At 67.8% G+C, this 24,399-nt stretch overlaps 1 protein-coding gene across 1 annotated transcript; it reads right to left on the bottom strand.

Moving 5' to 3' along the window:
• Positions 1-1,265: 1,265 nt before the first annotated feature.
• On the bottom strand, positions 1,266-18,380 carry FIBCD1 (fibrinogen C domain containing 1). The gene is made up of 7 exons (XM_068915062.1): positions 18,254-18,380; positions 12,015-12,491; positions 10,378-10,537; positions 9,917-10,053; positions 3,551-3,647; positions 3,031-3,210; positions 1,266-2,905 (listed from the first exon to the last, which is right to left on the bottom strand). The coding sequence occupies exons 1-7, from the start codon at positions 18,323-18,325 to the stop codon at positions 2,646-2,648; spliced, it is 1,383 nt and encodes a 460-aa protein (XP_068771163.1). The 5' UTR covers positions 18,326-18,380; the 3' UTR covers positions 1,266-2,645.
• Between the last annotated feature and the right edge of the window lie 6,019 nt (positions 18,381-24,399).

Below are 24,399 nucleotides of genomic sequence, written 5' to 3'. Positions count from 1 at the left end.
CTCGAGGCCGGGGGGGGGGGGGTCCTACAGCGCCTAGATCCGGGCGGCTGAAGCCATCCCAAAACGTGCGCTGGCTGGTGCAAGCTCGGCTTTGCCTGCGGGGTTCCCCCCGCTCCGCCGTCTCGGGGGCCCGCCGGCGATGCCCGCAGCCCGCTGCTGCGGGGACGGGAGCCGGGCGCCGGGACGGAGGGCGAGGAAGCCCCCCCCCACCACCCCGGTCCCCAGCCCCGGGGGCGGCGCGTCAGCCCGGCGCCTGCGGACACGCCGCTGGGTGACGATCAGTTCCCTTTATTACGGAGCAGAGAAAGCCCACACGTACAGCGTCGCAGGCCCGTCACGCGCGAGCCAGGCTTCACCGTAGCGCTGGGCAGCGGGAGCCGGCGGAGCGCGACCCCGGGGAACGCATCGGGCCACCGCGGTCGGTTTAGCTCTCCGGGAGCTGCCTCAGGGCTCTGTGCCGGCAAAGCGGCCGCTGAGCCTGCCCCAAGGGCGCTGCTTTGGAAAGCCGGCCCGGCTGGCTGCCCCCGGCGGGAGAGGCCGCAGGCAGGGAGGCGGCTGGAGCTGGCCGGTGGCAGTGAGATCCCGTCCCGACCCGAAGCAGCCGAGCCCGGCGCCAGGCCTCCGCGGTCCAGCGGGGAAACAACGTCCCTGGCGAAGGGCGACGCTGCGGCTATCCCAAAGGCGTCGGGTTTGCCCGGCAGAGAGAAGGGGAATTGCCCGGCGGGCAGAGGAGCTCCCCCCCAGCAGCACACGCTCTTGGGTGGGAAAGGCTTTAAAAAAAAAAAGAGGAGAAACGCACAGGGGAGTCTAAATCTGCCGCCGCCCCGAAGGTGAGCCTTTGCTCTCTCTCCGCCTTAAGCCCCCCGCTAACAGGGCGAGCTTTGCCCCCCTGCTCGGGGCAGGCTGGCTGTCTGCACCGTGTGCCTCTTGGGGCCGGGGCGCCGGGCAGGACCCAGCGCGGGGAGGGGGCTCTGGTCCTGCTTGCTGCTATGGCACAAGCAGAGAGTCCCGTAAAGGGCGCCCAGGTCTCAGCCCTACCCCGTCCTCCCCCTGCCCCGGCGCCGCTGCTTCCCCTTGCCCGTCCCCGGGCAGAAGCGCTCGGCGGCGGCGGCGCTGGGGGCCAGAGAGGTGTCTAGGAGCGTTTTCTCTCCAAAGCAGTCCAAGCCTCGCTCCTCCCTCGGATGGGGTCAGTGGCGCTGCGGGGGGGGGGGGGGGGGGGGGGGGGGGGCGGCAGCTCTGCGCCGCTGCCCCGGGGGTGGTTTATACCCTAGGTGCCGGGGCCACGGGCGGCCGGCAGCGCGAGGGAAGGGGGGAGCCGCTTGCCGGCGCCCCGAGGGGCCGCGCATCCCCGGAGCCCCCCCGCGGTTTGGGGAGCGCCAGGCATCGCCCCTCAGGCGGCGGCCGCAGCCCCGTTATCAGCGCCCTGCAGACGCTGAGCCCCCGCCGCGGGCTTTCTTGTTGCAAAACCTTAATGGGATTTGAAGGAATGAAAGGCTTTGAATATGTCCAGGTGCAGAGCCCGAGCGCGGCTCATCACAGGCGCAAACGAATGCGGGGGCCCCGGGAGCCAGCGGGAGCAGGGCGCGCACCGGGGCTGGGCTCTCCAGCGCCGAGGAAGCCGAGGGTTTGGGGGAAGGTCACGGCTAGCCGCTGGCTAAAGTCAAGCTTGAGCCTGAGCAGGTCTGCTCGGTAGGAGGGAGCTGTGCAAGGCAGGCCCAGCGCCGTGCCCGGGAGCCGCTCTCCCCGCTTCGCAGCTGCGGTCGTGCTCGCTGCCCCTCTCCGCGGGAACGGCTCCGCTCCGGACCATCCGGCCTTGCAGCGCCGCCTGAGCTGGGTCCGCGGTGCCCCGACCCGCACCAAGAGCAAGGGCAGCGCGGCAGCCAGGCGGCGGGGCCGGTTTTGCCCCCGGGCCCCCTCCTCTCGGCTGCCGGAGGGGAAGGGGGAGCCCCTCCTGCCCCGCTCACGAATTCGGCGCTGGCTGCTGGGCTTGAGGACATCGGGGAGGAAGACGTTTCTGGTTGTCTCAGCTGCAATAATCTTGCAGAGGAGAAGAGGAGAGCGTGTTCCAGGCAGCAGAGGGAATCGCTAGTACGGTCCCGCTCGGTCACCGGCTTAAACCCAGCCGAGCCCTCCCCGCGCCCAAACAGCCCCGCCGGGGCGAGCAAGAAACCGCAGAGCAGCAGCCTCGTGGCCGAGAGACCGCGGGAGCCGAGCCGAGCGGCGCTGCCGGGGCCGGCAACAAGCACCAGCGTCCTTCCGGGGCTGGCGGGTGAGGATGAGGAGCCCAGCTTCCTCGGGGCTGGCGGCTGGCTCCCTCCTGGGCTTTGTCTGCGACTCCCCCGGCCGGGGCTGGCAGCGCGTCCACCCAGCTCGCGTCCCTTCCCCTCCTCGCCGGGCATCGCTCCGCGGACCGCCGGGTCCCGCGCGCCTCCCGGCTGGGCTCTGCGACCTCCGAGAGCCGCCTGGGAGCGCTCCCCGAGGGACCCGCCGTCTCCAGGTCGGACGTCAGCCCGGAGGTCTCCTGGCGGCGCCGGGGCGGGAGGGCGCGGGATGGGGCGAGAAGGGGCCGCTCAGCTCGGCCGGCCCCAAGGACGGGGGGCGGCGGGGCGAGAGGGGCAGGCGGGGAGGGGGCTGGTGCCGGCCGGCTAGTTCTCCTCCCTGACGGGCCGGATCTTCATCTCGGTGAACTTGAGGGAGTACTGCCAGCCGGTCCAGGAGGACCACTCGATGCCGTCGGCGTAGGAGCTGTGGTGGCCCTTGAGGTACTGCCCGTTGAGGTTGGAGGTATGGCAGTTGCGGTACCACCAGGCCCCGTGGTAGAAGGCCGCGCAGTTGTTCTCCGAGTGGTCGTTGTCCAGGTCTTTGGTGGTGAACTTCATCCCGTTGTGCTTGAGGAAGGAGTCTCCTGCCGCGGGAGAGGAGAGGAGCCGTGAGAGCCCCTTCCTCCCCTCCACCGCTGCCGGACCCGGGGGAGACGGCTCCGGCGCCCCGCTCGCTCCCGCGGGGCCGCGCGGCCGCCCCGCCGCCTACCTGCCGTTCCCGAGTAGTCGGCGATGGAGACGGGGTACCCGTCCTCCTCGGGGTCGACGGAGAAGAGGCCCACGCCGAAGCTGCCGTAGCGGGCGAAGGCCGTGCCGTTGTCGAAGTCCTCCAGGTCGACGCGGAGCTCGTAGCTGGCCTGCACGGTGAGGACGTGGATCCGCTGCAGCCCTGCGGGGCAGCGAGGGGTCAGCGCGGGCGGCGCGGCGGGCGGCGCGGGGACGGGGGCCGCCGCCTGGGGCGACGCGGGGGCAAGGCAGCCCCGAGCGAGCGAGCGCCGTGGGGCGCGCTGGCAGCCGGGGACCATCCCCCGGCGCATCCCAGGGGGACGGGAAGGAGCAGCCGGGTGGCTGCGGATAAGCGGGACAACGCTGACTGGCTCCGTCCCGTAACAGCATGGTTCCCACCCGCTGCTCTCCCCGTGGGAAACGCGGGGCCCCTTTTCCCACGCCCCCCCGCCGCCGGGGCCGGCGCACCCCGGGGCTTTGCGGGCGCCGTGCCACCCACGCACCTAACCAGTGCTCGCCCGTCAGCTTCCCGAAGCCGTCCCGGTAGGCTTCCCAGCCGCGGAAAAAGTTCACCGAGCCGTCCTCCCGCCGCTGAAATACCTGCGGAGACAGGCGGGGCGTCAGCCCGGCGCGGGTGGCGGGCGCCCGCCGGCCCTCCTCGCCCCGCGCCGCTCTCCGCGGCTCTTTATTAGACACAGGCGCAAATTAAACCCTTTCAAGTCGTTAATTACACCGGAACGCCGGAGCGCGCGAGTCCCGGGGCAGACGCCGTGTCATTATCTCCTGGCTCCTGGGGACGGGTGAGTCGGTTCAGATAAAAGAATTAACTTGATCCTCCGCCTCGAAATGGGAACAAAGCTCGCGCCCCCCCGCCGCAACCCGCTGGCACTGGCGAAACGCTTTGATTGACTTCAGCGAAACGTGCTCGGTCTCCTCTCCGAGCGCGGGGATCCCGGCAAGGCCGGGCGACCGGCGCTGCCCTGCGCCGGCGGAGCGGCCAGCCCTGCAGCGCCCCGGCCCACGGCTGCTGCTCCTCCGCTCTCTCCGCGGCAGCCGCCTTGTTTTCAGGCGTCGTTCCTGCAACCTGCCTCCTCTAATCCTCCCCAGGAGATGAACCGCGGAGCCCGGCTGCCTTCCGGGCGCCGGCCGCGCTGAGCTCCTGCCAATCGATTCCCCGCCTGCAGCTATCCCGCAGGCGTCTCTTCCTCTCCCTCCGTCCCTCGCGTCCCCGGGATATCCCTTCGCAAACGCTGTCCCTGCGCCTTCGCAGTGTCTGTTCTGTGCCAAAGGCCCTTTTCGTCCTGACACGCGTGGGAAGGGGCGATGCCAGACCGGGCCTCCCCCAGCGTGGCCTTTCTCGTAGGAGTCTTTCCCTTTCCTCTCTTCTGCTCAGCAGTATTTTTGTGCCCTGTGTTTCATCCCCTTTTATCATTAGTTTCAAGTTTGATTTATTGACAGCGATCCCGAAAATGCTGCTCCGTGTCCGACCATTTGAACTTAATTAAGCCTCCAGCCTTGGATTAATTGCATTAAACTCGGCCAATTCCGCCTGCCTGGAAGCAAATCAAAGCCGGCCTGATTGCCACGAAGCGCCGCGTTCCCACAGCCCGGGCCGAGGCTGGGGGCAGCTGGGGACCTCAGCGGTTCGGGAAAGGCAGCCGGGGCGGCGGGGGGGGGGAACAGGGTGTGGGGGGGGGGTGAGAGCACCCTCTCTTCCGCGCCGGGCTCTCGCAGCAAAAGCTGAGGATTTTCCAGCGAGTCGGTTTGGTTGTCGGCGGAGCGGGGCGGGAACGGCGCTGGGCTGATGCACGCTCCGCTTCCCCGGCTCCCCGGGCTCAGGCAAAGCCTCTCGCCCCCCCTCGCTCCCAGCCTGCATTACGGCTAGCAGCCAGGAGGGATGCCGCCGCCGCGTGCTCCCGCGCCCCGCGGACAGGCCCTTTCGCGGGGCCTGCCGCCTCCCCGGGCTGCTTCTGCCCTTCTGCCGTCACGGGGGAGCCGGCGGCCGCGTGGCCGCGGCGTGTCCTGAACCGGCCCCGGGTTTCATTCGGCCCGGCCGGGCAAGAGCCGCAGCGCGTCGCCGAGCCCTGCAGGGCGGGAAGGGGAGCGGGGCCGTGCCGGGCGCGGGAGGAGGCAGCGGCCGCCGGAGCAGCCCTCGGGCAGGGAGCTGCGCCGCCCCGAGCCATGCTGTACTTACCTTCTAGAATTAGAGCCTTAATTTTTATCCCTGCGTTGAGCGCTTGAGAAGCTGCAGTTAAGCCCGTTTAAAGGGGCTTTCTTTGGGCTTGGCAAGCGAGGCCGGGGGGGGGAAGGCGCTGGGCTGGAAAGGGGCCCGAAGCTGATTTTCCCCGGGGAACGTCAGCTCCAATCGGCTCCGGCGCCGGCCGTGCGGGGAAGGGAGCGGAGGCGATGCCGATGCTCTCCTCTAATCGGCTTTGACCCCAGGTTGTAAATAGGCCAATTGCCCGCGCGGCGCTCAGGAAAGCGCGCGGGATGCGTCTTCGTTAGCTGAGCCCCGGCACAGCTCGGCGATTACCCAGGTGCCTGGCAGCTTAGCGCCGGCACGGGGCTCGGCCACCAGGCACCGAGAGGCCACCGAGGAGCCCTCCGTGCCCCCGGCTGCCCGCGAGAGCGGAGTGTGCGCAGGGCGCATCCTGCATCCTGTATCCTTTTGGGTCTTCCGGTCCCTTCCCTTTGTCCGGCCACCGGCTTCGCTTGGCCTGGCCGGGGCAGCACACGCAGCAGTCGCTCCTGGCACGCTGCCTCGCCGCTGGCACCCGCGGGCGCTGGTTTTGTCCCAGTCGCTGCGATGCTCCTTCAACCAAAACGATGCTGCGCAGCCAAAGCGCTGCCGGGGCTCGAGACGCCGGCGGCCGCTCCTGGCTCGCAGGGAGGCACGTTGCCCTCCTCCTCGGCCGCGCGCGTGGCAGATGCTTCGCGCGCCCGGCTCGGCGACGCGCCTTGGGATGCTCCGCTGAAAGCGCTACCGCGGGACGGGGCGAGAAGGGGAGGAGCGAGAGCAGAGGGGGGATTTTGGGGGGGGGGGGGAGGCGAAGAGCCAGCCGGGCCTTGCGGGAAAGGGGTTTCCGCAGAGGGGGACGGGGGAGCGGGCTTGCTCAGGTCGCCGCGACTGGCTCGCTGCTCTTTACCGCCTCCTAAAGTAAGGGATCGCCCCCTGTTAAGCAAAAAGGATTTCCTTCCCTTTCTCTTTCAAAACCAAAGCTGACATATTTATTCCCCCCGCTCTCGGCCACCTCTGGTCGCCGCGCGCTCAGCGGCGCGCAGAGACCGGCGCCTGCCAAAAAACACGCCTGGCAAAGCGAGTGGGAAAAAGAGCGGGCGCTGCCTTTGCCTGCCGCGGCGTCGATGCCCGCAGCTTTGCCTCCGCTCCCCGCGGCCCCACGTTCTCCCCTCTTTCGGGCTCGCTGGGAGCCAGGCCGCCGCGCGCTCGCCGGAGGAGCGGGCTCTCGGCAGACGCAGGGCAGCGCTGCCCGGGTGCCCCGTGTCTCCCTCACCCACGGAGGGGGCTGAACTCGGAGCATCGCGCTGGACCTTCCTCGGCCCGGGAAGTGGCGAGTCGCGGCCGAGCCGAGCCGAGCCGAGCCGAGCCGGCAGCGCTGCCCAGCCCGGGGAGCCACGTTTTGGCCGTTTGAGGGTGGAAGGGTCTCGTGCCTGTTCGTGGCCATGCATAATACGTCTCTTCGTGAAACAGCGCACGCCTCCCAACGCGCGGGTCTCATCCGCTGCCTTCAGCTCGTCACGGTGCGTTTGCAAACGTAGCCGTTCTTGTCCAATATCTCAGCCGCGCGAGGATCTCCGTAGCGGCTAATGAACGGGCCGGGCGAAAGCAGCTCCGTACGCTTCCCCAGTGAGGCAGGTGTCTCGCAAAGCTGAAAGCTGTCACTTAGCATTGCCACGGGCCTCGTCCTGCTGCCAGAGCCTTTTCTTCCACATCCTTTGGCTTTGCTGCCGCTTACCAATAAGCGCTATTAAGACCCGGCATGGAAAATCAGCCCGAGGCAGCCGGAGCAGTCGTGGTACCGTTGCTTATAGGGCAGAGAACAGCCCTTTGAATGATTTTGTCTGCTTTTCTGTGCGGATCCACTTAGGGACCCAAACACGTCCCCCGGGGTGCAGCCGCGTGCCGGCACGGGGACCGGAGCCGCGACGGCACCGGGGCTCTTGCTGCCGGAGCCCAGCGGCTGCTTACGGCTCTCCAAAGCAGGGCAGGCGAAGGCCCACGGCTGGGAGCGGGGAGGCAGCTCTGCCCGGACTGGTCCGTCGCGGCGCTGCAAAGAGGCTGATCCTGGGCGTTTTTGCCCCAAACTCAATAAGTGAAAGCTCAGCAGCACCGGGAGGAGCACAGAGCGTTTGCAAAGACTTCCAAAGGAGACAGCATGTGAGGAGCCAACCTTTTCAGGCCTCCTGGTATGTTTTGCCTCTCCCACCCTTAATCACCCCGTTATTGCTTTAATAAAGTGATGGGAAGCGAGTGTCAAAGGCGAGGAGTCGCTGCCACGGGCCGCAGCGCTGAGGTCAGCCTGGGAAATCACAGTCCTGCAAACCGACCCCGGCGCTGCTGTGAGATTCGGGTCAGCCCATGAGTATTGCTGCAATTAAGCCCTACGCAGAGCACAGGATGCGCGCGCGTGCTGCCGCTCCCGTCAGCCCGACTCGGGGCAGAAACCCAAACTCGACCCACGCCGCGGCCTGCTGCAAACGGGCCCCAGGTGGTGCTGGGCAGGACCGAAGCGGGATAAAACAGATGCAGGTGGTGGGGGATGCCTGGGCTTTCCATTTCCTTCCTCCTGCTCCAAGGATGTTTCCTAAACTCCCTTGGCAAAGGGATGGGAAGCAGCCCTGAAGAGCTGCGATCGCTCACGCGGCGCAGGGGAGGGCAGAGCCTGGGGAAAACCCTCCCAGGGCTCCTTGGTGCCAGGCCGCGCTGCTCCTTGGCGAGGATGGATGCAACCCGTCGCGGGGCGAGAGGTGCTGGCGTGCTGAGGGCCGTTCCTCGTAGGAGGAGGATGGGGGAAGGATGCGGGGACCGTCCCCCTGGCAAGGGGACATGCTGCTGCTGGGGGACAGAGGTGAGGCCGAGCAGCCCCCGGTGAGTGACTCCAGCCCGGTTTCTCCTCTGGCCGGTGCTGAGCCCTGCTGTACATCACTGCCGCTCTCCCTCCCTGCCCTGCTCTCAGCAGTCTCTAAGCTTCCCATGCAAAGTAAGGCTTAGCTCAGCAGCTCCCGAGCTCCCCAGTCAAAATTGATTCAGCTGCTGCCATTGCTCCCTCCCACCCACCCACATGCAAATAAGCCCAAATGTCAAGAGTAATAGCTCCGGAGGAGGAGGGGAGGGAGATTTCCCCGGCTCTGCGGCAGGGCTCCCAGGGCCCCAGAGGCGGCTCGTGCCCCGCGGGAGAGGGCTGAGGAACCGGTGCGCTGCGGGCGGCAGCCCCCGGGGAGGGGATGGGGGGGCTCAGCCGAGCTGGCGCGGTGCCGGGGGCTGGCGCCCCGGTCCCCGCTCCGGCTGCACCCGGCACGGCACGGTGCAGCGCGTGGGGGCTTGGCCCGGATCGGGGCCCGGCCGTTGCCCTCCGAGTGGGCGCTGCCTGCCGAGAAATCGTTTTCTTTGCAACTTCCCCAGCCCAGCAAGACGCCTCCCGGCTGCGGCTGCTTTAAATAAGCCTCTGAGTGTCTCGCTAATCACCTTGGGTTGCTCTTCAGGCAGCTTTGGAGCAGGGGCTGGGGGCTGGCGGGAGGACGCGCAGGCAGTGGGCTGAGTTTGCTAGGACTCTCCCTGCTTGCTCAGCGGCAGGGAGTGAGTGGCATCTCCCCTCCTTCCCCCTCTCAGCCCCCGCCGAGGGATCAGCCAGGAGCCTGGGATTCCCAAGCCCGCGCCGTGCCTCAGTTTCCCTGCTGGCGCCCACGACGCAGGCCTGGCCGCGTGCGACGGGTCGCTCCTGCCCGGGGTGGGCTCCGGGCAGCACGCAGACCCGGGTTCGTGAGCCCCGCGACGGCAGAGGCGCTAAGCTCCCCCCTCCCGGCACCGCTCAAAGCTGCTTACGGGCAATCAGCTCTTGGGGATTTGTCTCCTGGAGCGCCCAGCTGGAGGGGCGCCGGGCCGCTCGGCCTCCTTCCCAGCCCCCCCCTCCGGCGGAGGGTCCCCGGTGGCCCCCCCGGGGCTGCCTTGCTGCAGTGACGCCTCGAGCAACGCCACCCTTCCTTGGGCTGCCGTTTGCACCCCGGGGAGCTGGGGCGAGGGGGCTCTGCAGGACACCCGGGCCCTGGGGCGGCCCCCCCCCACCGCAAGTGCCCCGTTCCCCCGCGCTGCCCCCCATTACTGTGATTACGGCGCCTTGACGTTCACCTCGGCAAAGCGGATCGGACAAGGCGGGCAGGGAGCAAGCTAATCAGCGGCGGCCCCAGGGCCCTTCGTTAGAGGCGCGGGAAGGAGCCGGGTTCCCGCGGAGGGGGGGGGCAGCCGGCAGCGGACCGATCTCGCCGATCCCACCGCGCCGCGCGGCCGGGGAAGGGCGCAGAAAGCCCCCGCCTGTGTCTACCCGATTCCCTCCGGCAGGTCTCCGGTCTCGACCGGGGCTCGGATGGACATTGGAGGTGACGGAGGGGAGAGCGGATGTCAATGCCGCGCTGTCCCGGCTCCCGCCGACGGCTGCGGAGCGAATCTCTCCCGCTGTTCGCCGGCGCGGCGGCCCCTTCGCTGGGAAGAGCCGGGCTCCGGGGCCCTGCCGGCGCGGGGCCGTGGCCGCCGCCGCGCTTCTCCTCCCCGCCCGAGCACCGCGCGGCCCCCAGCGCTTTGCAGCGAGGGGCTCGGCCCCCGCCGTCGCCCGCCCGGCGGCATCGCCCCCGCTCACCGTCCAGCCGCCGCCGTCGGTGGTCATGTCGCAGTAGACCTGGAAGCCCGAGGGGTGGTGCGTGGGGAAGATGGAGTAAACCCCGTCCTCTTGCTGCCCGCTGGCGTAGAGGTCGAAGCAGTCCCGGGGCCGGGAGCCTGCAGCGTGGCGTTGGCACGGGGGCAAGAGAGGCAGGCCGGTTAATTAATCGGCTCGTTATAGCAGCTCACCGTTTCTTTCAGGCTCTCGGCCGCGCTGGCGTTGCCCGGCTCTCCCCCGCTCGCCCCTCCGGAGGGGGCAGCCGCAGCACCCGCGGGCGCCGCCGCGGCGGGCGCAGGCTGGTAGCCGGTGCCCGGAGGAGGCTGCGGGCAGGGTACGGCCGCGGGCGCACCGCTCCGGGGCGGCGCTCAGCCTCCTCTTAACCAAAGCGTCCTTAACGCGACCGGTGGCTCGGGATGCGGCGTGCGGGGCCGGGCTCTCACCGTTGGAGCAGCCGCGGGGCCGCGCTCCCCGGGCCGGCGCTCTCTGCAGGTCGGCCTTGAGCCGGGGCCGGGCCGAGCCGCGGTCCCTCTGCAGCGTGTCCAGGACGTCGCTGACGGAGCTCACCAGCCGGGCCATGTTGCTCTGGCTCTCGGAGAGCAGCTGCGGGCAGGGCACAGGCGGAGAAGGGGGGGTGAATCGCCGCCGTGATTAACGCCACCCCCCCCCCCCCACCCGGCACCTCCGAGCCCCTCCGGCCCCCGGGACGAGGATGCTCTGCCCGCACCCCGGCTCTCCGCCGTCCTGCAACGCGCTGCCGGGCCGTGGGCCGGTCGGGTCGTGGAAAGGGGACTCGTGGGTCCTCCGCGCCGGGCGGGCAGGGTGCAAACCGGGGGTCCGAGCAGCAACGCTCCCCGCGACGGGGAACGGGCCTGGGGACGCGCCAGTCACCGCGGGTCCCCTACGGTGCTTTGGCCCCAAGAGGGGCCTGGACGGCGCCGGGCTGGAGCAACCCCCGGCGAACCTCGGCGCGTCTGTGCCGCCACCCCGCGGGCCGGTGCCCAGGGGATCAAAAGCATCTCTGGGTGACGGGATTGCCGAGCGCTTCGAAAATAGCCGTGTCCTGAGGCAGCCGCCTGCTCGCGGGCTTCCCCCGAGGCGGCCCGGGCAGGGGGTGAGCCGGGGTGAGCCGGGCGGCGCGGCGCTCGGGCCGCGCGCAGCCGCCGTGCCGGGGGCTGCGGGAGGCAGGGCAGGGGGTGGCGCGCCGCCATCCCGGTCTCCCGGCGTTGCCTCGTCCGCCTCAGGCGTTGGAAAGGACGGGGTGAAAACTCGCGTGGTGCCCGCCGGATCCCCGCCGACCAGGGACGCCTGGTGGGGGACGCGCGCCGAGCACGGTGAGGCCGGAGCCGGCGGCGCGCAGGGACGGGCCGGGCCGGGAGGGGAGGGAAGCAGCGGGGAGCCACGAGCCTGGCCGGCTGCGTGCGATGCCGGGGCTGCCAGGGGGACGGGGCAGCAGGCGCGCGGCAGGCCCTGCTGGCGGGTTGCACCGGCGGCGCTCGCCCAGCGCGCGGAGCTGGGCACGGAGCTGCGCGAGCACCGGCACCCCGGGACACGCTCCTCACCGCCGCGCGGAGGACGACGGGCGCAAGGAGAGCTCTGGACGGAGCCAAGCGCCCCCGCGGTCCTCCAGCCCCACCAGCCCGCGCGCGGCCGTGCCAGCAGGGAGCCCGCAGGCAGCCCGGCAGCCCTCCGAAGCCCCCGGCTTGCCCACTGCAACGCAGCTCGTTAGCTGGGAAGGTTTGGGGACTATAAATAAGGTGGTCGAGAGGGGCAGCTTGCCAGCAGGGAAGAGAAAATCCCCTCGGGAAGGTCCCCCCCGCGCTCGGCTCTATCCACAGCCTCCGAGCCAGACCCGGAGCGGGGCAGGGGGGAGCCGAGCTTTGTAACTTTAACTTTCCAAGCCTGAAACGATCGCGTTAAACCTCAGCCTCTCGCTCCTAGAGGTCTTTGCCGGGCATAGAGACAAGGCCGGGGTGGGGGGGGGATCGGCAGAGGACGCGGGTTGCAGCAGCACGGCGGGAGCCGTGTGCCGGGGCCGGACGGCAACGCCGGCGCCAGCCCTCGCCCGGGCTGCACCCACCTGGATGAGCCTGCCCTGCTCGCTCTGCAGGGCGCTGAGCTCCTGCCCCATGGCGCTGTGCCCTTTCTTGAGGCCGTCGCAGTCGGCGCGCAGCTGGGCGGCGTGCGTCAGCAGCTTGGCCACCTCGTCGGCCACGGTGGCCAGCAGGGCTCGCTGCTGCCCTTTGGTGGCCTTGGCCTCGGCGTCGTGCTGGGTCAGGGCGCGCAGCACCGAGGACTGGAGGCCCTCGAGGCGCGTGAAGCTGCCCGCCTGGTCGGGGCAGTTGGGGTCGATGAAGATGTTGATGCGGGAGCTGTCTGCCTTCTGGATGGTGACCAGCGCGTTGGCCTCCTCGGGGTTGGTGCTGATGACGGGGGGCGACTCCGTGACGGGCGCGTGGTAGTGGTTCATGAAGAGGATGGCCCCGGTGACCGTCACGGCCAGGAGCACCGCCACCGAGAGCAGGACGGTGCACAGGACGTACCCGCAGCTCATCCTCTGGGGACACAGAGACACACGGCGCCTGGCATCGCCGAGCCCAGCGGGCGCCCGCGCGGCCCGTCTCGAGCAGCGTCCGCCCCCGGCGCAGCCCGGCCGCCTCGGGGCGCAGCCCCGGGGGCAGAGCATCCTCCCCGTCCTGACGCCAGGAGGGGACGCGGGGCCGGACCTGCGGAGCCGGGCGCTTCTGCGAGGGACGGGGCCACCGCGGGGCAAGTGCAGCAGCTAGCGCGAGCCGCCTGGGAGCCGGAGGTATGAAATAATAAAGAGCGAGAGCAGTGCTGCGGCCGCCTGCTCCCGCTGGCATGTTTTATTTAGCACGGCGCTGCTCAGCCGGAGCCCCGGGAGCAGAGGGAGCCAAGCGGGACCTCGCTCCCCGGCTGGCCGCCAGCACGCTCCGAGCCTCGGGCACGCGGGGCGGGCAGAAACCCGGCGAAACGAAGGGAAAACACCCACCGCACACCCGGGAAGGGGGCCCGTGGGGAAAGCAGCAGGCGAAAGGAGCCGGCGAGAGCCCGTCTCGTCCCCAGCCTGCCGGGATGCTGCTCCGAGCAGCGCCCGCGAGCGGAGCGTCTCCCCGCTCCGGGGAGCGCGGCGCTGCCGTCCCCCCCCGGCCGGCTTCCCCGCGCGCCGGGGAGGAGCAGGGACGCTCACGAAGCCCGCGGACGCGCTCCTGCGCCTGCCGGCGAGCGGGCTGCGAAGGCCCCCGACGCCCCGGAGCGCCTGCACCGGCTCTGCCGGAGGCCGCCGCCTGCACCCGCAGGGCGTCTTCTCCTTGCAAGGCACGAAGCGATGCCGTCAGCGCGGAGGCAGCGGGCTCCCGCCCCGCCGCATCAGCTCCCCGTCCCCCCCGGCTGCCTCCCCTTTCCGTTACACCTGCAGGACAGAGGCTGTGATTGTCCCCTGACCCCCGGCCGCGGCGGCTGTCACAAGGAATTGCGGGGCTGGGCGAAAGCCGCCTATTCGGAGAGACAAAGACGACTTTCTCCCCGAACGAGGAGAAAATTGCTGCATCTGCAAAGATTTCCCAGGCCCTGTCCCCTCCTGCGCGCATCGATCGGGAGTGACACCTTCCTTCAAGCACCCTTCATTCACGCTCCCGCGACCACTGGCGTTAAGGAGACCCCGGCCGCGGTCGGCGGGGCCGTCTCGCCGCCCTGGCCCTGCCGGCGCGGCCGCAGCGTCCCCGCGAGCCGCCGCGGTCGCGGCCGCTTCGTCCTCCTGCCCTGGAAGCCGGGCGGGAGGCGCGAACGGCGCGGGCCGCCGGCCGGCGGGGGCCACCTTAACGGCGGCCGCGTCCCCGGCCATGGAAAGGAGATGTCAAAGGCAATAAGGGAAGCTTTCAGCAAGGAGCCAGGTACCGAGTTTGCTCTGTGTTTAGCAGACGTGAATCGCCTGCCCAGAGGGTGCCCGCGGGGACGCTGGGTCTCCTGCCGGGGACCCTCCTGTGCGTGCAAATTGGAGGGGGGGGGCAGCAGGACGTCGACGGATGAGCTGGAAAATCCCCATAACGGCCCCCGCAAAGGCAGCGGAGGGAGCCGGGCCGGTCCGCGAGCCGGACGGCGAGGAGGAAGCGTGAGCGAAGGCGGCACCGCGGCGCTGCCCGTGCTGGCGGTGCGCGTTCGGCTCCCCCAGCCGGCGCGAGAGCCCTCCCGGCCCCGCGCGCTCCCGACCCCGCGGCCCGCCTCGAGCCCGGGGAGGTCCCCGCCGGCAGCGACGGCCGAGGGACCGGGCCCTCTGTTAAGGGCTCCGACAAACAGCGCGCCACGCGGAGACGGCGCTCCGATTCCCGCAGCCCGACAACTCCCGAACGGGGTCGAACGCGCCAAGCTCCTGCAGTTTTGCCCGGGAGCTGCATTTATCTGTTTTCCAGCCTCCGAGCCCCGACACTGCTGCTTCCCAGGGCTCCTGGAGGAGGGGGCCGAGCTGGGGAAGGATCCCCTTGGCAGATAACCATCTAGCCTCGCAACCGGGAGCTGCTGCTTCGCGACAGCTTCCCAAGCCCCCCAGCGTTTCCCTGGCAGGTTCTGTTACCTGGCAACCTGCGGTGGGGAGAGGAGAAAAACAGGCATCCATCGGCACCAGCAACGCTCCCAACCAGCTGAAGTCAACGGCGGCGCCCCACGAACCCCGCCGCGCGGCAACCCCCGGCTCCCGGCCTCTCCCAACGCCTCGGCCCCCCGTGGTCCTGCCCCACCGAGGCTGCGCCCATCGTGACGCCAGCGGTTTCCACCGCACGGCCTTGAGCTCGTGGGCTTCTTGCTGAGGCTTTCGGCTAGCAACGTGGTGTCATCTCCTGGCTGTGTGATGGCCCCCACAGCTACTGATGTTCTCCCTGCCACTAAGCTGGAGGTCTTGATGTCTCCACGTTGCTTCTTCCTAAAGAGACTGGAGCGAGAGGTGCTTGAGAGGAGCAGAGCTGCACTTGCAAACCTGCTCTTGGTGTCGGGGCCAGGCTGGAGGCAGACCGGTCAGACCTGGGGCGGGAGCTTCTCCCAGCTTGAAACTCGGCGTGGGTCCCCGCAGTGCTGGGACGTGCCGTTTCTTTCGGCTGCTCCCGCTCTCATTGCTCGAGCGCTGCTCCTTGGCAGAGCACAGAAGCATGCTCAGGAAGATGGGACCCTCTCCCCACAGCCGAAATGGAGGAAGGGAGACAACTGGTGTTTGCCAATCGGAGGAAACAATTATCACCCCATCGTGATGGTCATTCAGAGGGCAGCAGCTCCCGCGCTGTTGCCCAGGGCTCCCAAGCCCAGCCATGCATACACGTCCCTGCAACCGGGGGCCTCAGATTTGATGTCTGATGGTCAGAGAGCCAGGTCCGAGGAGCAGTCACAGCAGATTATCTCTTTTCCAGACTGTGCCTTCAGAGCCATTGCTGGCAGATGGGCAGCACTAGAGGACAGGCATGAGGAAGGCTCTCTGCTTCCTCAGAAGAGGTCCCATAGCCCACCCAGATCCACAGAAGCATGTTTGGACGAGGGATCCTGCTCTTTTTTGGCCATAACCCTCTGAAGTTTGGAGCATCCTGGAAAGCCAGCTCAAGAGAAAAGCAAAAGCTCCTAGGCCCCCATCCCACGTCAGCCTTTCGGGGCTTCTCTACACTTGGCCACTCTGCCCTGTGGGTGCAGGGTCCCTAGTGTCCTTGTGGTGTGGACAGCCCCGTTGGCTGCTGTGGCTGCTGCTATGCATCCCAGGGTGTGCGTCCTAGCACCTCCAGCACCCATGATCACTCCTCAGCCAGACGGACACGTGAGCAGCCATGTCAGCAAACAGCAGCTCTAATGCACCAGCACCTGCAGTAGGAAGCCAGCTTGTCCCCAGAGCAGAGCTGGACAGTGACTGCAGCCCTGGACCACAGATGGAGAGAGTGGTGGGCAGTGCTGAGCAGTGCTGTGGGAGATACCTTTCAAGGAAGAGGTGCTGTTTGGTCCTGCTAGAGATGCTCCTCTTTGGTGGCTCAGCAGCAGAAAGGGCAGGCTCCCCTGCAGCAGGCAGGGCTGCCAGGGCAAGCTCTTTGCTGTGGGACCACGGGCACTGATCACAGGGCGGCCGTGTGTCCTCTCCCCCTGAGCCGTGCCCCCTGTCAGGTACACCAACTGGGGCCTGAGCTGTGTTTCTGAGGCAGGTGGATGCAGGTTTGCACTGCCCAGACTCAGCTCTTGGGGTGATCTTTAGCCCAGCTGCCCCCCTTCCTTATTGCCATGGTCTACCATGGTCCAGGTTAGCAAGGGCCAGTCACACACACACGCACACACACGCACACACACATGCCAGTCCTTGCTCGCTCCAGAGCTGCTCAAGCAGCTCATTTTGCGTCACAGCCACTTGCCCTGCTCTGCCCCACTTCCACCCCCAGGGCTGAAGCATCTTCTTTGCTCCAGCCCCTTCTCCAGCAAGCAGCCTCCCCTGCAGCCCAGCTCTGCTGCTGAACAGCTTTGCGTGAGGCTGCAAACTACGCGTCCCTGTTTATTCTGGGGCAGCAGAGCTGCGCTGGAGACAGGCACCGGTGCGGTTCACCTTCCCTTCACCCTGCCCACTCCCTACCTCGTCCCGGAGCCTAACAAAACACTTTGCTCGTGCCCCTTGGGCACAGACATGGCACAGACTAATTGAGCCTCCCGTTCTCATTACCTGCTCTCCTCGGTAATCCAAAGCCTGTCTAGTGCTGCTCCTACACTGCAGAGCGCTTTGTGTTTTGGGGAGAGGAGATGGATGGAGACCGTGCTCTGGCCAGAGCTCGCTGGTTGTGGGTCGTCCTGCACACGGACTGGGTGGGGGTTTCCAAGGGCGTCTATGGGAGCTGAAAGCCCAGCAGAAAGTGGGCACCAAACTCATATCTCCTTTGCAAACCCCAGCCTGCCTCTGGGATGCGTCGGGCAGCCCTGCATGGGTGGTGGGGCTGGGCCCATCCTGCCCAGCCTGTCCTCAGGCAATGTGTGAGTGCAAAGTGTTCAGGCAGAGCCCAGGTAGCCTGGGATGTCGGCGGCTTGGCTCTAGCTGGACAGCAGAGCTCAGGCTCTTGCAAGGACAGGCTGGGGTGTTAGTGAGCGGCTCTGGAGGAAAGGGGAGATGAGAGCGAGGTTTATCTCTCTCAGGTTTGGTGCCTGCTGTGCTGCTCTGGGTGGGCATCCCCTCTCCAGTGCCCAAGCACTGATCAGGCAGAGGTGCTGCAGGGGGAGAAGAGGGCTCAGAAAAGGGCCAAGTCAAGTAGGAGTCTGATTCCTGCATTGCTGCAGGGTCCCATCCTCTTTGGCGGCAGAGAGAAAAGGAAGCGATGGTGCTGGGGAAGAGCATGTCTCACTCTCGGGTTGTCCCAATCCCCTGCCCAGCATCGGGTGCTGGAGAGAGGGCAGGGAATGGAGACTTCTGCCCTGTCTCCTGCCTCCCTGGTCTCAAGCTCCTTCTTCTTGGCTCTTTCCCTTAACTCGAAGACTCAGTTGGAGACTGGCTCCCTTGCTTTGTCCTGGCTCTTTACAGGAATGCACTGGGAGCGCTCGTCTGTGCAACACGCAGCTGTGTCTGTGCCCGGAGCGCAGGGCAGCCGCGCGCGCTCGCTGTGCAGCCTTGTGCCCTTGCACGGACCTGCGCAGCCTTGCGCGCTCCGCGCTTGGATTCTCACTGGTACCTGCACGCTCGGTTTGAGGTGTTGGCACACGTGTGGTGGCTTGTGCAAACAGGCTCCGGCACGTGCCCAAACACCCATGCATTGCAATACATGCTCTGCGAGAGCTTTTCTGTGCCTCACTGCAAACCCACTCTGCTCCCCTCCTTCCCCTAACCGGGCAGGCTCACGGCTATGTGAAGAGAGGGCAAGGCGGCAGAGAGAGTCCATAAATGAAGAGCGATGGCTCTGTCTGCAGCGCAGAGTCAACACACAAAATCCCTTTTAAAAGGTTATTTAAGCCGTTAAAATGTGCAGCAGTTAATCAGAGGCATGTGTGACAGCCCCGGCGTATTTACCCGCTGCCTGTCTAACACGCAGCCACTCAGCCTAGAGAATGATGTGACACTCACTGTAAATAAATAAACTAAATAACGCAGGGGGAATTTGCCAGCAGCCAGCCCACCAGGTGCCGGGGCGGGGGGACAGGGCCAGCGGGGCTGCTCCGGGGGTCCCGGGGGGCCGCTCGCGGGGGAGCCTGGGGGCAGCCAGGAGAGAAGTAAGTCGGGGCTCGGGGGGCTGCGGCGGGGGGTCGGCGGCTCCCCGCGCCCCCCCCCCCCGCGCCCCGCCGCTCGCCCCCGGCCCGGCCCGGCCCTACCTGCGCCTTCTCCTGCTGCCCGTCCTCAAGTTGCGCTGCTCCACCCATGGTTTTCCACCGGTCGTTTCCCATCGCGCCGGGGCGGGCAGGGACCCCGCGATCCGCCGCAACTTTCAGCCGCTCGCACAACTCCCCGCCGACCGCTTCCTCCTGCCCCCCACAAAACCCCCCAAACCCACCACTACCCCCCTCAAAAAAAAAAAAAAAAAACCAAAAACCCAACAAATCACCCCTCAACGCCCCCAGCGCCGCCCGCGCTGCCCCGGCGCGGCCCGGCGGAGCCGCCGCGCTGCCCGGCTCGCCGCGGCGGGGAGGGACGGGAGGGAGGGACGGGAGGAAGAGGAGGGAGGCGGGAGGCAGGACACGGGCACGGACACGGGGGTGGATCTTCCCTCCCCGGCAGCCCCGCCTGCCCGCCCCCCTGCCCACCCCGAGCCGCCGCTCGCCCCCTGCACGGGGCCGAGCCGCGCCAGCCCGGCCCCCGGCTCCCCTCGGCCCCCGGCTCCCCCCGGCTCCCCCCGGCTCCCCCCGGCTCAGCCGCACCGCGGGGCGGCCCTTGGGACCCCCCCCCCGGCCACCCCAGCGGCCCCGGCGTCTCCCCGGATCAACCCCGCCCCGGGGCTCGGCGCTGCGCTCCCCTGCGGCCGGCCGCGGCTGCCCAGATGTGCCGGCACAGCTGGAGCGGCAGCTGGAGCAGCGGGTAAGGCAGGGGCTGCTCCCGGGCGCAGGGTGCCTCCTTGCAGCGCTGGGGCGGGGGGCAGGAGCCCCGGGACCCGGCCCCCGGGCTGGGTGCCCAGCTACTCGCCCCGTCCCCAAGGGTGCCATCTCGGGTGCAGCATCCAGACCTGGTGGGGTCCAGCCGTGCCCCCTGGGAGGCTGCCGGGGCAGGGACGGGGTTCCCATTCTTGGGAGACAGGCTGTGGGCAGAGTGAGGGAGGGCACTGGGAGCGGCCCCTGAAACTTTTGTGCCGAAGGGTAGCTAAAAAGCACTGGGGGCCTGCTGCAAAATTCGATGCACGGGTGGAAAGGTGGTGTCGGGCAGGAGTGGAGAGCAGCAGGCAGGAGCCCCAGGCCCGTGGGGCTCGTGCTGACACATGGGAGCACAGGGGCCAGCAAGTGGAGGGGTCTTGCCCAAACCCCAGCGTTTCCAGTCCAAAGGAGCAGTGCTGCCATATGGGTCAAACAGACCTGCCTGCTGCTTGGTCCTGCACAGGAATCTCCACTTGGTCTGATTTACCGTCCCCGCTCTAGGCATGGATGTGGTTTTCTTTGCCATACCTTTGTGGCACCTCTCTTTAATCTTTTATTTGCTGGCTGTCTGACCTGCAGGCAGCAGCATTGCTAAGAGGCTCAGCGAGGAGCATCATGAGAACAGGCACAGCACAGCTCGGTACTCCGGGGCTCTTCTCCAAGACTCGCAGCCTGTTTTGGGAGAAGTTGGCACATGCCAGGCTGGTGGCACAGTGCCAGGAGGCAGCTGAGCTTTCTGCGGCTGGGAGGGAACCCACACGCAGGCCCTGGGCTCGAGTCGTTGGTTCCCGTGTGCTTGATACGTCCCGGCCAGGTTCAGATCCTGCTTTTGGCCTTGATCACTTTGTGTGGTTTTAAAGGGAGATGTCAAGGACCTGAAGCTCATCTCTTTCTCCACTGACAGTTTTCAGGGATTTACCTTTACAGCTGAGACCGTCAAACTCATCCCACCCGTGGCGTGTCTTGTTCCCTGCTCCCCCTAGCCCCAATCAGCCGGGCTCAGAGCCTGTGTTGCTCTGCCTTTTTAGAAGCAGGAGGCCTCGAGTGCCCGGGAAGTTATTTTAACATAACTCCAAACAATAAAAACTCATCATTAAAAAGAAATGTATCTTGGCTTCATGTGGCCTGGCAGTGCAGAGAGGAGTGATTCAGTGGGCTTGTCAGCCCTCGGTGTTAGGCATGCCGAGCTGAACAACTGGACACTCTCCAAGTCCAGCAACTCATTTGCTGCAGATGGAGCCAGGACCGTACAGTGGGCTGACGTTTAATTTGCAATCCAACCTACCTTGACATAAACCCATAATGTAATCGCAGAGGCCGGGAAGAGCCGGGGCGGGATGGGCAGCTCGGCCAGCGGCGCGGTGCTGGCAGTGACGGGCGATGTCGGGATGCCCGGGGCAGTGCTGAGCAAGGGCGTGCGTGCCGGCTGCGGCGGTGGCCGCGCAGCGGGTCTGACCCGTTGCACACCGCGCGTGCTCGCGTTGCCGACATCCCGGGCTCCTCGGCTGCCTCCTGCCCCAGCCTGCCGCCCTCGTGAGCTGGACCCCCGGGAGCAACGGGGGAGTTAATCTGCAGCATCCCTGGCAGGACTGTTTGCCCGGCTTGTCTCAGCTAATCGATGCCCAGCTGTGCTGTGCTTGTGCGGCCAGCAGGCTGCCCCGCGGGCCCGCGCCACACAGCTTTCTTCTGAGAGCATCATCTGGCTGCTCACATCCCCCGGCTCCCTGTGGGGCGGCAGCGAGCGCGGCTGGGACCGAGGGGCGCAGGCTGCCGGGGAGTCCCGGGGAGGAGGGAAATGCAAGCATGGCGCAGAGCCCGAGCTCCCCTCTCGTCCGCTGTCAGAGGCTCAGCGGTGCCTGGCCAGGTCACGGGTGCCGTGGGCTGAGACGGTCCCGAAGCAGCCGGAGTGCACTCGGCACGCTGTAGGCCCTACTGTAAATGCCTGAAACAATAACAATCCTGCAGCTGGAGCGCGGCAGCGCCTGGCGGAGCTGCACCGCCTTTGCAAATGCCACGGCAAAGGGCTGTCCCCAGGCTGCTCCCGGTGGCCGGCACCTCCCGGAGCCAGTGCGCAGCTCTCCCACCGAGGCCAGGTACCTCCCCGGCAGAGGCGGCTGTGATTTTGGGGCCCCGAGGGATGCTCAAGGCTAGCCCTGTCCCTGCCCATTGCTCAGACTCATCAGGGCCCCACGGAGACGCTGGCCGGGCTAACGGCTGACTCACCCCACTTGCCCAGGAGGGCGGCTTATGCCGTGTCACGTCGCATTACCCATCACAGCCCAGCGCGCTTGGAGCCGCAGCGTGGGGACGGTGCCCCGAGGAGGGGCCGGGGCGGGCGGCCGGGCCCTGGGGTGGCAGCGCCGTCCGGAGCGAGGCAGCCCCACTCCCACACCGCGGCCTTTGGGCACGGGCCCGGACCGGGTTGCGCGCGCTCGCAGCTCCTTCGCCCTCCTCCATGCACGCTCCTAATGCAGATGGCTATATTTAGCTTCAAAATTTCATCTTACAGAGCCTCCCCGGGGCAGAGAAAGCTGGCCCTGGCGACGTGATTAGTGCATGGCATAGGGTGGGTCAAGAAAGCCCCTGCAGCCTGGGGGCTGCGGGGGAGCCTGCCCGGGGCCCCGGGGCAGAGGGCAGCGTGCGAGGTGCAGCCGCGCGCCCCGGGGCTCGTCCCGGCTCGGCGGGCGTGCAAAGCCTCCCCGCCGCCCCAGCCCCGAGCCGGCGGCCGTGGGGAAGGGGTCTCTGCACGCAGCCCGGCCCCGCTCGGCGCGGAGACGGAGGGGATGGTTCGTGTCTCCGGCTGTGGCCTCGGGGCGAAAGCGGGAGAAGCGTTTGATGGGGGGAGGCTGGTGGGGTCTCCTCCGCCCCAACGCGCGCTGGCTCATGCTGCCTGAGGGTCACGGGCTTTGCCTGGGGCACTGAATGACTAAATCAATCTGGGATCACATCCATGCGCTAAAATAAGTCATTTTCTTCCCCCCCTCTCTTCTTAAGATGCTGACTTCTATTTTCTGGCTCAAGACGGTGACTGGCGTTGCAATGCCCGGCGCTGGGCAGAGGCCGGGCTCTCGGTGGGGACGGGAGCCCCTCCAGGGAGCGGGACGCCAGGAGATGGGGCTCCTCCGCACCCCCAGGTCTGGTTAGCCAGTGCTCGCTCCGTCCCCCAGGACATCATGGGGACGGAGCAGGCAAGGGGACCGAGGGCTCACGGGCAAAGCGCGCCCAGGCAGGGCTCGCAGCCTGCTGGTTTCCAGCCGTCGGAGAGGGGCCGCGCGGGGCAGGAGGGTCGCGCGGCAGCTGTTTGCCGGGGACGGGGGGAAGGCTGCCGGGAGCCCGCTGCCTCCCCGAGTAGCGGCGCGCGCTTTTCTTGGACGCGTGCCATTGCAGCCGGAGAGGCGTCGCTGCGCACACACGGCGTCAGACATCATCATAATATTAATAATGAAAGGGCAGCTCCTTCAAAGATCTTCACCCCTGCGCCGCACGGCTGGCGAGAGCGCTGCATGCAAAGGAGGCGCGTGAGCCTCATCCCAAACAGCCGCCGGGGAGCAGCGAGCACTGAGCCCTCCGCCCGGCCCCCCTCCACCACCGGCCAAATTGCATTTAACCTGGTTTTAAAAAAAAAAAAACACAGGCGGCGCTCCCCGGCCCTCTCTTTGCTCCAAGTTAGTCCGCCCGGGTTCGCCGCCTCGGTGCTGGAGCAGGGTCCGGCTCCGCGCTCCCACGGGAGGAGACGGGGCAGGCGGAAAAGGAGGGGGGAGATGCGGTCGCACGTGAGTGTCTCCAGGCGCCCATCGGCCCCGGTCGCGAGCGGTTCGAGCAGGCATGTCAGCCCCGCTCGCCGCCGCCGCCACGGGGACCCTCGGAGGCTGGAGAAGCGGCTCGGCGGGAGGGCGCGAGCGTGGCAGCTCGGGTACCGCCTCGCCCCGCGGGAGGCAGCATCCTCGCAGAGGCAGCCCGCTCCGTCCATCGCCTTGTGCCAGCGCTTTCTGCGTCGAGGCCTTTTCTTTCCCCCGGAGGAATCAGTGGCCGAGACAGCACAAACTGCCTGCTAGGAGGTGCCTTGGGCTGGACCCGGGGCCGGGGGGTCTCCCAGGGCCCTGGGCCGGCCGAGGCGCGGGGCTGGCCGGAGCGAGGCAGCGCTGCTCTTGGTGAGGGTGCTCAGCGTTATCCCCTGGGCGCACCGGGCGCCCCCCGTGCCCACCCGCGCTCCCCGCCGCCGCACGGGTTTCCGAGGCTCCCGGTTAGCGCTGGGAGACGCGCTGCTGCCGGCTGCGGAGGGGCCGCGAGCCCGCCGAGCGCCGGGCCCGTTGCGCGCAGCCCTGGCGCGGGTTTCCTCCTCTCCGAGCACAACAGAAACCCCAAACCCTCCCCAGCGGAGAAGGCTGCCTTTGCTCCTTTTTTTTTCTCTTGGCTTTTTCTCTCTGCTCTCTACCACGGTGGAATATCGATTCGAGCTGATTTGTTGTAATCCGCTGTTTCTGGGAAAAGTTGGCAGCCCGGCGTGCCCGGAGGGGCCGGGATTCGGCCCCAGCTCGCACCTCGCTCCTCTGCCCGGCTCGGCGCGAAGCCGGGGCCAAACTCTTGCTCACGCCGCGGCAGCGAGCGTGGGGAAGAGCCTGGGGAGCAGCAGCGGGGTGTGCGTGGGGCCAGCCCACGGCCCTGCAAAAGCTTTCGGGCTTTGGGGCGGTCCCGCTAGTGCCGTCGGGGCTCTGGGTTCGGCTTCTGCCCCGAAAGCGCCTTCCCTTCCCCGTGCTGGCGTGCACCCAGCTTCAGGGCGCTGCTCTCCACCCCTGCCCGCTCAGGCCCCGCTCAGACGCGTATCCCCAGCGCCGGCGGGCCGAGAGAGCGGGGAGGGGGCCGGCGGCGCGGGGGGCTGGCGAGCGGGCGGGCTGCAAGGCTTGGCCCGAAGAAGGCTCGTTGTCTGGCTGCCCGGGCGCCTCCGCAGGGCGGCCGTGCCGAGGAGCCAGGCCGGCTCACCGGGCGCCGGGGCCGGGCGAGCCAAGCAGGAGCCTCGCCGGGGGCTTGCCGCTGAGCAGCGCTTTCCCGTTGGCAGCCTCCCGTCGTTTACGGCTGCGTGGCCCCACTCTTCCTCGCTGCGCTGCCTCCCCATCTATAGTTAATGACAGCAAATGGGCCGTAGCTTCAAAAAGGGAAAAAAAGAAGGAAAAAAACCCACCAAGAAACAGAAAAAAAAATAAAAGCCCCCAAACGCAGGCAAGATTTTAATTTAAAACCTTTCCCTGCATGAAGAACAACAGCTCGGGCCATCTGGAGGAGCATATGCAGGTAAACGGGAGGCAGCAGTGCTTCTCCCGAGCTCCTTCGCCGGCAGCTGGAGGCTGCAGCCCCCGTAGACGGGGCTTCAGCTGGCGGAAACATAAACTCAGCGGGTG

The sequence above is a fragment of the Struthio camelus genome, chromosome 20, assembly GCF_040807025.1.
Source record: "Struthio camelus isolate bStrCam1 chromosome 20, bStrCam1.hap1, whole genome shotgun sequence".
NCBI lineage: Eukaryota > Metazoa > Chordata > Aves > Struthioniformes > Struthionidae > Struthio > Struthio camelus.
This window is presented reverse-complemented; position numbering and strand designations above follow the sequence as displayed.

Coding starts and splice junctions, on each gene's coding strand:
- FIBCD1 (XM_068915062.1), bottom strand. CDS start 18,325: ATGGGAAACGACCGGTGGAAAACCATGGGTGGAGCAGCGCAACTTGAG. Junction 10,054..10,377: donor GCCCCGCGGCTGCTCCAACG/GTGAGAGCCCGG, acceptor GCCACGCTGCAG/GCTCCCGGCCCCGGGACTGC. Junction 3,648..9,916: donor CCGACGGCGGCGGCTGGACG/GTGAGCGGGGGC, acceptor CTGTCTCCGCAG/GTATTTCAGCGGCGGGAGGA.